At 50.7% G+C, this 11,184-nt stretch overlaps 1 protein-coding gene across 1 annotated transcript; it reads left to right on the top strand.

Annotated features, from left to right (window-relative positions):
• The first annotated feature begins 6,892 nt into the window (after nt 1-6,892).
• Nucleotides 6,893-10,721, top strand: LOC694015 (uncharacterized). Its single transcript, XM_015147059.2, has 3 exons — nt 6,893-7,028; nt 8,992-9,054; nt 10,446-10,721. Exons 1-3 carry the CDS (start codon nt 6,956-6,958, stop codon nt 10,577-10,579), a joined length of 270 nt encoding a protein of 89 aa, XP_015002545.2. The 5' UTR covers nt 6,893-6,955; the 3' UTR covers nt 10,580-10,721.
• Nucleotides 10,722-11,184: the final 463 nt, after the last annotated feature.

Raw genomic sequence — 11,184 nt, 5'->3', positions numbered from 1 at the left:
TCCTGACCTCATGATATGCCTGCCTCAGCCTCCCAAAGTGCTAGGATTACAGGCATGAGCCACCATGCCCGGCCCATGGCACCTCTCTTAATTCATAAATTGAACTAGATGTGAACTAATAAAGTGCAGCTAGTTGAGATAAGAGGCTTACAGATTGGCTGGGCGCAGTGGCTCACACCTGTAATCCCAGCACTTTGGGAGGCCAAGGCAGGCTGATCACGAGGTTAGGAGATCAAAACCATCCTGGCTAACACAATGAAACCCCGTCTCTACTAAAAATGCAAAAAATTAGCAGGGCGTGGTGGTGGGCGCCTGTAGTCCCAGCTACTCAGGAGGCTGAGGGAGGAGAATGGTGTGAACCTGGGAGGCGGAGCTTGCAGTGAGCAGAGATCGTGCCACTGCATTCTAGCCTGGGCAACAGAGCAAGACTTCGTCTCAAAAAAAAAAAAAAAAAAGAGGGTTACAGATCATTGCACATGGAAAATATTCCCAGCAGTAAACACGTCCATTAATGTGATCTACAGCTTTTAAAAAGGAGCATCTCAGAATAAGAGGGTGGTACAATTTGCTTATTAAAATTGAGAAAGGAAAGAAAGAAAAGGCACACTGGACTATAGTAGAAAGGGAAAAGAAGGACTGTGATTTCTCATGATTGAAAACTTGATTTAGATTGCATACGGCTTTTGCTACCCAAGACCAAGTGGCTCTGGCAAGACAGGGTTGTTTTCCGAATGCCAGACCGAGGTGCCTTACGAAGGCAGCTGCTGATGGTTCCAGATGTAGAGACAGGTGATGCAGGAGGGAAAGCTGGATTGGAAAAGGGAGAGTTTTGTAGATGGGCTAAGCTCAGTGTGACTTTGAGAGAGCAGAGCCAGCAGCATCTAGTCATCATTTGGATGTACAGGACTAGAGCATGAATCTGACGTAGAGCTGCGGAATGAAGAGCAACAGCAGCTCTTTAAATACCAAGAAAGTGTGTAGACTGAAATTGGACAAGCCAAGCATGGTGGTTTCATGCCTTTAGTCCTAGCTACTTGGGAGGCTGAAGTGGGGGAATTACTTGAGCTCAGCAGTTGAGTCCAGCCTGGGCCAGATAGTGAAACCCTGTATCTTAAGAAAAGAAAAAATAAGGCCAGGTACAGTATCTCATGCCTGTAATCCCAGCACTTTGGGAGGTCAAGTTGCGAGGATTGCTGGAGTGTAGGAGTTCCAAGACCAGACTGGGCAATAAAGTGAAACCCGTTTCTACCAAAAAAAAAAAAATCAAGAAATTAGCTGGACATGGTGGTACATGCCTGTGGCCCCAGTTACATGGCATGGCAGGCTGAGGCAGGAAGATCACTTGAGCCCAGGAGGTGGAGGCTGCACTGACCCATGTTCATGCCACTGCACTCCAGCCTGGGCAACAGAGACCCTGTCTCAAAAACAGATGAAGTGGATAGAAAATAGGTCGGTAAGGACTATTGTCTATTTAAAGGACAAGCCCGCAGAGGAGTGGCTACTAGAGTGAGAAGAGGAAAAGCAGAAGAGGATAAGAAAAGGCGAAAGAGGGCCGGGCGCAGTGGCTCAAGCCTGTAATCCCAGCACTTTGGGAGGCTGAGATGGGTGGATCACGAGGTCAGGAGATTGAGACCATCCTTGCTAACACGGTGAAACCCCATCTCTACTAAAAAATACAAAAAAAACTAGCCGGGCGAGGTGGCGGGCGCCTGTAGTCCCAGCTACTCGGGAGGCTGAGGCAGGAGAATGGCATGGACCAGGGAGGCGGAGCTTGCAGTGAGCTGAGATCCGGCCACTGCACTCCAGCCTGGGCGACTCCGTCTCAAAAAAAAAAAAAGAAAAGGCGAAAGAGTTGAAGATAGGCGAGGCTATGGTCACAGTGCTGAATGCTGCCACGCAGTGACTTGATTCAGGAACACTCACTGGATGCTGTCTCTGTTCCTCTTCTGAGTGCTGGGGTAGAGGAGAGGACAGGTGGAACACAGTTCTTGCTTTTATGAGCTTATGTTCTAGGAAGTTCAAACAAGTATTTTTTCAGGTAGTACGAAATAGCAGGAAGAGGAAGCAGGCTGAAGGGACACAGAGTGATTGGGGGCTATTTTAGGTAGAATGATAAGGAACAGCCTCTCTAGGGAGCTGACGTTTGAACAGTGACCTGACTGAGGGGATGATGGGAAACAGTGCTGACATTATAGGTAGCAGGATGACTGCCAAGACAGACAGAAAAGCATTTGATGTGTGTTTGAGGAACAAACAGCAAGGTGACCAGCATGGTCAGAATGAAGAATGAGGGAAACCTTGAATGAGAATAAAGCAATTCCATCTTGGATGCTAATCTGCCATGTTCTGATTAATCCCACTTCCAAGAATTCATCTACAATTTCTATTTTATCTTTTTAAAAAAATTATTTTTTATTTTTTATTTTTTGAGACAGAGTCTCACTCTATCTCCCAGGTTGGACTGCAGTGGCACAATCACAACTCACTGCAAACTCCACCTCCCAGGCTCAAGCAATTCTCCTGCCTCAGCTTCCCGAGTAACCGGGATTACAGGCGCCTGCCACCACGCCTGGCTAATTTTTGTATTTTTAGTAGAGACAAGGTTTTACTATATTGGCCAGGCTGGTCTTGAACTCCTGACCTCAGGTGATCCGCCCACCTCGGCCTCCCAAAGTGCTGGGATTACAGGCATGAGCCACTGTGCCTGGCCGTACACATCCCTACTGAAGCATGCATTACCCTTTCCCTATGCTATATAAGCCCTGGTCAGGAAGGTGGGGGTAATGGTGCAGGGATCCACCATCTTGTCTTGGTGTCATCCCTGATTTGGTTCCTGTTCATAAATGCCTACTAAATGTATGTTTCTGAGAAACTTCATTTGTCAGCCTCTTTCTTTGGTATCTCAGTTTCCTTGACCTTTGCAGGTAGGTTTATATAAACCTGCCCACCAGAGAACAGGCAGTTTCTCAAAAAATTAAAAATAGGATGATCCAGCAATATCACTTCTGGATATATAGCCAAAATAATTGAAAGCAAGGTCTCATACAAATATTTGTACACTGATATTTATAGCAGTGGTATTCACACTCATCAAAAGATGGATGCAGCCTAATTGTCCATAGGCAGATGAATTGATAAAATGTGGTATATACATACAATAAAATATTCTTCAGCCTTAAAAAGGAAGGAAATTCTAACATGCTGTAACATGGATGAACATCAAGGACATTATGGTAAGTGAAATAAGCCAGTTACAAAAAGACAAATACTGTGTTCTTTCACTTATGTGAAGCATCTAGACTGAGTAAGCAAACTAATAGAAACAAAGTGGAACAGGGGTTGCCAGGGACATGGGGAAGGGAGAAAATGGGAAGTTGCTTAGCGGATATAGAGTTTTGGTTTTGTCAGATGAAAAAGTTCTGGAGATCGGTTGCATGGCAATATGAATGTATATTACCCAACCCAAGGGTCCTCCTTGACCTCTGTTCCAACTGTATACTTAGAAGTGATTAAGTTAGTAAATTTTGTATATATTTTACCACAATTCAAAATAGAATAATAATAATAATTATTATTATTATTTGAGATCCCTCACTCTGTTGCCCAGGCTGGAGTGCAATAGCGCCATCTCAGATCACTGCAACCTCCGCCTTCTCGGTTCAAGCAATTCTACTGCCTCAGCCTCCCGAGTAGCTGGGATTACAGGCATGTACCCCCACGCCCAGCTAATTTTGTATTTTATTTTAGTAGACATAAGGTTTCTCCATGTTAGTCAGGCTGGTCTCCTGACCTCAGGTGATCCACCCACCTTGGCCTCCCAAAGTGCTGGGATTACAGGCCCTTTCCTCAAGTACCCATTTGAATATGTCCTCTGGCTTCCCCCAGGAGCCTGACTGATACCCACGGTGGGTGGATGCTGGTGCGCTGCCGGGCCCCTGTTCCTCTGGTGACTGGCCAGCCAAGTCTCCGGGAGTCTCGTTAGCGGGGGCAGGCGGTGGACACAGCACAAACTGTGAGCTCAAATCCACAGAACAAAAGTGGGAGAAGACACCGGCAGGATGGACTGCCACAAAACTCTAGGCATTCGTGACGTCTGTCCTTTAAATCACACAAGGCATCATCAGGCTTCAGACATGAGACAGCCTAAGTATTTAAGTACTTCAAATAAACAAATTGTTTTTCAGAATTGGTCATTGCTAAGTTGGCAAATTGCTATTTGAAACATTGACTCTCCTTGACTCAGTGATTCAGCCAGCTAGTCCCTTGCCAAACTAGTTTGTTGGGCAAATTCCACCTTGAGAATGTATCTGCTCCTGTCAAAGCCAGATTCTCCCTGCCTGAGGCTGGACTTGACCTTCTGACTCAGGATATGCTGACTGGGGTCCCTGGGTCCAAGGGTGGCCCCCTTGGGCCATTGTGGGCTGAACCTCTTCCATGATGGGGTGGGGGGGCAGGCCCCACCTAATTCACCCTTGACCTCATCCAGGCAGGTGAAGTTCCCTGCAGGAGTCACCTGAGCCCAGCCCCTCAGACTAGGATCCATCATGGTTAGGAGGATTTGGGGCTATCTCAGGTTCTTTGGCTAGAAAGGGGTCCCACTCTTAGGGGTCTGCCCCAGAAGTGGGGCACAGAGGGCCTGCTGGGGCCCATGGGCTGGGCTGGGTGGACGGGGATCTGGTCACAGCAGCAGCAGCTGGAAGGCCAATGGGAGGGCACCAGGGCCTGGGGCCCATGTCTGGTCCTGGGCCTCCCCAGGCCTCTTGCCTTCTCCCCCGCGGGCATTTGGGATCTGTGTCTGGACCCAGCCTTGCCCAGGAGGTCTAGGGCCGTGGTGTGTTGTCATTAGAATCGCAGTGCTCACACCAAGGCAGTGCATTAAATTAGCAGGGCAGGGTCTCATGGGCAGGGACCATGTGGAGGGGTGGGGGGAAGGGCAGTTGTCCCCAGAGGCTGCGGTGGGCCTGGCTCTGGGCTGGGCAGTGGGCCAGGGTCTGCTGTGTGGCTGAGCTCTGACCACAGGCTGTCTGGGGCTGGTGAGCTCCTGAGAGAGGGGACTGGTGCAGAGTACCCTAGGGTGGGAGCTCACGAGGAGGGGTCTGTGGGGTGTGGAAACCATTCTAGAGCAGGCAGACGACACTTGTCAGGGGAACAGGCATAGAAAGGACCCCTGTGGGGGTGGGGGACACACAGCCTCAGAAGGAGCAGGGAAGGGGCTTTGACAGGTCCAGGGAGCATCCCTGAGGTTTCCTAGCACAATTCCCACCAGCCATGTCCCAGGGGTCCCCCTGCCCCCAACCCTCTGCAGTGCCAGCCCAATGCCCTGGGCAAAACATCCTGGACTCTGGCTGTTACAAAGGAGGACAGGGTCATCTGGACCCGCCCGAGCTCCAGGGCCGTGACTTTCACAGCCCCGTACGTATATCAATGAAAAATGTGTAGGAATCATATGATTGTTCCCTTTCATAAAGAGGGCCCCTCTAAATTGTTTAAGCCCCGATTCACCCCTGCCCAAAGGAGACAGCAATGGCATGTGTGGGGCCATGGCCTTGAGACTCAGAGGTCCCGCTGCCCACAATACCCACTGCCCACCCTAGGGGGACTGGCCGTAGCCCTGGAGCCCCCAAACACCATGCAGGCATGCAAGAGGGTCTCAGCTCCTGAGTCCCAGGCTGGGAGGGCCCACAGTCCAGTAAACTAATCAAGCTCTGCCACACCCAGGAGAGCAGCTCCAGGAGCCTGCACTGGGGAGAGAGCCTCAGACCCCTGCCCCGGGCCTGCACCCCAGAAGTAGGAGCACGGGAACACCTCTCCTTGGCTCCCGGCCAGTGGAAGTGACATTCCCCAGCCCTCTGGCTCCAGGCAGTCTCATGTCCCAGTCACTCCTTGGCCCACCCCACCGGTTGGTCAGAGCTCACTGCCCAAGGGCACTTCCCAGCTCCTCAGTGACGAGTGGAGGGAACAGGTGTTTACCAGGAGCTGGCACGCTTTGTCTCAGGGATGATTAGTGACACAGCCAGGAAGGCACGCTATCCCCATTTTACAGATGAGGAAACAGAGGCTCAGGTTGGGCTGGTGACTAAGGGAAGCAGCATGTGGCAGGTGGCTTGAGGCATCTCTGTCCATCATGAGTGACTAGGGAGCAGCCCTGCCATGCCTCATGTGATGTGCCAGGAGCCAGGGAAGCTGCTTTCTCAGGGATTCTAATTAGGACTAGAAGCATCTCCCTGAGTGGTGGTGGAGGCCTCTGCCTACTCCTCCAGGACTGCCAGGGGATAGGAGGGCACCGCTGACGTCACACAGCCTCTAGGGTGAGTGAGCATCAGCTGAGCAGCACCAGGTGACTACGTTTCTCCTCAGTGCTGTCCCCCCTCTGCCTTGGGCAAGGCACCACCCTGAACGCCCCACCTATCCCATGGAGGCTGCAAACTGCTCTGCAGAGCCAGGGTCTCCAGGAATGGGGAGGGCAGTCACCCTCACTCCACTTGTGTTTGTGACCCAAAGCACTGCCCAGGTCTCCAGGCCCATAGAACCCCCAAACCCCCCACTGGGCCATACTGGAGACATTGAGCAGCAGGCTTAGAATCCTGGGCCTTGTCTCCAGGTACATATCCGTGCCCAGGCTTGGGAAGCTTTAGTCTCAGGGGGGCTGGCACTCACGCCCCCTGCCTCAAGGAAGAGGCATGTCCAGATCTCTCCTGTCCAGCCTCAGCCCTGCTCCCTGCCCCTATCCTTCACGGGGTCCCTAGGACGGGGTTACAGAAGTCTCATGCTGTCAGGGGATGCTGCTACCCCAGTGCCAGGGTGGTTCCGCCCAGCCCCTTCCTGCTGCCGCCCTCTCTGACTCACCTGTCCAGCCTCCTACTGGGCTGGGGCCAGGGCATGTTGTATAACAAGCTATAAAAGCACGTTGGGCCAGTCCTCAGCATCCTAATTGGCCACTGTCTGCTGCCACACGATGCTGGGAGGCCTGGGGAAGCTGGCTGCTGAGGGCCTGGCCCACCGCACTGAGAAGGCCACCGAGGGAGCCAGTGAGGACCTGGGGCTCCTTTCTACCTGGGCTGGGGGGATCTGGGGCAGACTGGGTCTGTTGGAGGCGGATCTTAGTAGGCAGATGAGGACCTGGGGGGAGGCCTTGGCCCCTCAGGAACCCTGGTCTCCAGCCCCACCAGGACAGCACGGAGTTGAGGGGTGCAGAGCTGGGGAGGTCTCCTGGGGGCAGGGCATGAGTCCTGGTGCTGGGTGAACACTGGCAGCTTGGACCCTTCCCTCTGGAAATCTGGGGAACCTTTCTTGTCAAAACAGCCTATTCTGAATAACCTATGCAGGAAAAGGAAGATGGATTTTTATTTTTACCATAACTTTAAAGCTTCAAAGATTTCTTAACAAGTCACCAAGTCTGATCTGTTCAAAGTCAAAAAGGACATTTTCAACTTCATCCAAGTCCCCTACAGCATGTTTATTTGTATTTGTATTTGTATTTGAGATGTAGTCTTGCTCTGTCCGCCAGGCTGGAGTGTAGTGGTGCGATCTTGGCTCACTGTAAATTCTGCCTCGTGGGTTCAAATGATTCTTGTGCCTCAGCCTCCTGAGTGGCTGGGATTACAGGCACCCACCACCATGCCCGGCTAATTTTTGTATTTTTAGCAGAGATAGGGTTTCGCCATGATGGCCAGGCTGGTCTCAAACTCCTGACCTCACATGATCCGTTCCTCTTGGCCTCCCAAAGTGCTGGAATTACAGGCATGAGCCACCGCGCCTGGTCCCAAAGTGTATTTTGTATGCGGAGGTCAGCAGCTGTGCTTGGGGAGGCCCAGCCAGGCCCCACCCGTGGGTCATCGTGTGAAGAACAGTCTTGCCTGAGTTTGTGTCCTCTTTCTAAATGGCAGTAGATGCGTAATTTGTTTTTGACTTTGCAGCTGGTGTGGACCACCTACTTTAACCTTTCACTAGCCTCTGAGTTTTCTATCATTCCTGTTGGGAGAAAAGCTGAGTGTTGGGAGAGAAGCTGAGGCAGGGCTTGCATGTCTGCTAGACTTGCTGGCTCCTGGCTTCCAGCACTCCCATTATCTCAAGTAGCCATACGTTTCTCATTCACTTGATACACCTTTTCCTTTCAACCCCCACATCCTCACCACCTGTTTCCTTGCTAGATCACCAATAAATAGGTGGGCTCCCAGAGCTCGGGGCCTGTGCAGCCTCCACACGTGCGATGGCCCTCTCGTCCAATTTCTCTCTCAAACTGTCTTTTTCTCATTCCTTTGTCTCCGTGGGACTTTGTCGCCCCCACGACCTGGTGTTGGTCTCATCATCCCAACAAATTCCCTTTCTAAAGATGAGGGAACCCAGAGGTGGAAGGTAGAGTTAGAGTAAGAACCATTGCTTCTGACTCCGAAATCTTTCAATTCTAGCAGGCTACCACCCACACTTTAAAAACCCTGAAGTAGGCAGAGAATTCCCTCTTGTTGGAGGAATTGCTTTGAGAGATGTGGTTTTACTGGATGAGGCTTTGGAAATTGACCCGAGGCAGGCACCAGCACATCCTGAAAGGAGTGTGACCTGGCACACAGGCCCAGCCTGGGCTTCATGTCTCAGCTGGCAAGATGGCCTGCTCATTGCCATTCCAGGCCGGGCAGGGCCAAGGGGTTTCAAGGACCCGTGCCCTCATGGGGCTCACTGAACTCGTCTTCCGGCAGCCAGGGCCCAGCATCTCCTAATGAAACCTGCTGTGGACGAAGGTCCTTCTTGTGCGTCAGTCTGTCCTGGCTGGGGGTGGCATCCCAGAGCCCCACCGTGGATGTCCAGGGATGTATAGGTCCATTGTGAGGATAAGCCAGCACTGAGTCCTCACCCTGGACTTGGGGGGCATGGGCCTGCTCTGAGCCCTCACACTGGATTGGGAGGGCAGTGGGCCTGCTCTGAGACCTCACCCTGGACTGGGAGGGCAGCGGGCCTGCTCTGAGACCTCACTCTGGACTTGTCTCCTCTGTTCAGTTCATGCCGTGGAGGAAGTGGTGAAGGAGGTGGTGGGACATGCCAAGGAGACTGGAGAGAAAGGTACAGCCGGCTGAGGTCAGGCGGGGAAGGAGGGAGGGAGGAAGGGAAGCCAGGTGCTGGGCCAGTCTGTTCTTTGACTAACCAGGTCAAACTCTGCCCCTGATGTCGCAGCCTTTCAGAGCCTCTCAGCTGGCAGTTATTTATGCTCATCGGAGGCCACAGAGCGTACTGCGTTAGGGCACAGTCTAGATGGTTCTCTCTGTGGAATGATAAGAAGACAAAGTCACAAAAGACTATGTGACAGCACACTGGGACAAAACATTTAACACGGCCAGGCATGGCGGCGGCTCACTCCTGTAATCCCAGCACTTTGGGAGGCCAAGGCGGGCGGATCACGAGGTCAGGAGATTGAGACCATCCTGGCTAACGTGGTGAAACCCCGTCTCTACTAAAAATACAAAAATCAACTGGGCATGGTGACACATGCCTATAATCCCAGCTACTCAGGAGTCAGAGGCAGGAGAATCCCTTGAACTTGGGAGGCGGAGGTTGCAGTGAGCTGAGATTGCGCCAGTGCACTCCAGCCTGGGTGACAGGGCAAGACTCTGTCTCAAAAACAAAAACAAACCATAAACTGAGTGACTTAGAAACAACAGAAATTCATTTCTCACACTCCTGGAGGATGGGAAGTGCAAGGTCAAGGCACTGGCAGATTTGGCATCTGGTGAGGGCATCTTCCTGGTTCGTGGATGGGCCTAGCTGTGTCCTCACATCGTGGAAGGAGCTAGCTCTCTGTGGTCTTTTTTACGTGGGGTGCTAATTGCAACTTCCCAAAGGCCCCAAAGGCCCCACCTCTTAATACCATCACATTAGGACTGAGGATTTCAACATAGGAGTTTTGAGGGAGAAGATATCATAAACATGTAGACATAGTAATAACATAAGAGACTTTGGCCTAATCTTGGAGAGGGGAGAATCTTTAGAACTATGACAAAAAAACCCAGTAGCCATAAGGGAAATATTAAATAAATTCGACAGTCCAAAACTTCGAAATTTTCTGTAGCCAAAAAAAAAAAAAAAACCAAAACAAAACAACAACAACAAACTATAAACCAAGCCAAAAGAAAAATCACAAACTGATGAAAAAATATTTGTAATACAAATGATAATCCAATATAACAACCCAATATAAAAATGGCTAAAAGACATAAGCAGGCATTTTCCAGAAAAAAGGACAAGCAGGCAATGTACCCACGAGTAGATGCTCAGTCTCACTCACAGTTGAAGAAATACAAGTTGTTGGGGAAATTAAAACCAAATTCAAATTCATTCTGCCAGGAGGCCACTCCAGGGACTAATCCATTAAGATGGCCACATCCCACAGGCCACTCAAGGGGACACAAGTTCAGCAGGTGGATCACTAGGACATTCTTCCTCTTTCTTTCCAACAGCCATTGCCGAAGCCGTAAAGAAAGCCCAAGAGTCAGCAGACAAAAAGGTGAAGGAAGTCACTGAGACAGTGACCAACACAGTCACAAATGCCATCACCCATGCAGCAGAGAGTCTGGGCAAACTTGGACACTGAGTGCACCTGCTACCACAGCCCACCCTGCCCGAGTCCCAATAAAAAGCCATGAAATCTGTACTTCGAGCCCTGGATTTATTCCCATTTGGAGGGAAACACTAGGCAAAGTGTTTTCTTGTTGATATAAAATATTTTACATATGTATGGAGTACATTTGAGTATTTATTACATGCACAGAATGTGTGGTGATCAGTTGGTGTTTAGGGTGCCCATCACCTTGAATATTTGGTATTACTATGTGTTGGGTACATTTCAAGTCCCCTCTTCTAGCTACTTTGTTTTCTTGTTTTTGTTTTTGTTTTGAGACAGAGTCTTGCTCTGTCACCCAGGCTGGAGGGCAGTGGCGTGATCTCTGTTCACTGCAACCTCTGCCTCCCAGGTTCAAGCAATTCTCCTGCCTCAGTCTCCCGAGTAGCTAGGAATACAAGCGCAGGCTACGACACCTGGCTAGTTTTTTATTTTTTAGTTTTTGTATTTTTAGTAGAGACGGCGTTTCACCAAGCTATCCAGGCTGGTCTCAAACTCCTGACTTCAAGTAATCGGCCTGCCTGGGCCTCCAAAAATGCTGGGATTATAGGCATGGGATACTGCACCTAGCCTTCTAG

Source organism: Macaca mulatta, chromosome 9 (assembly GCF_049350105.2).
Source record: "Macaca mulatta isolate MMU2019108-1 chromosome 9, T2T-MMU8v2.0, whole genome shotgun sequence".
NCBI lineage: Eukaryota > Metazoa > Chordata > Mammalia > Primates > Cercopithecidae > Macaca > Macaca mulatta.
Note: the sequence above shows the minus strand (reverse complement) of the source record. Positions and strands in the feature narration are given on the sequence as shown.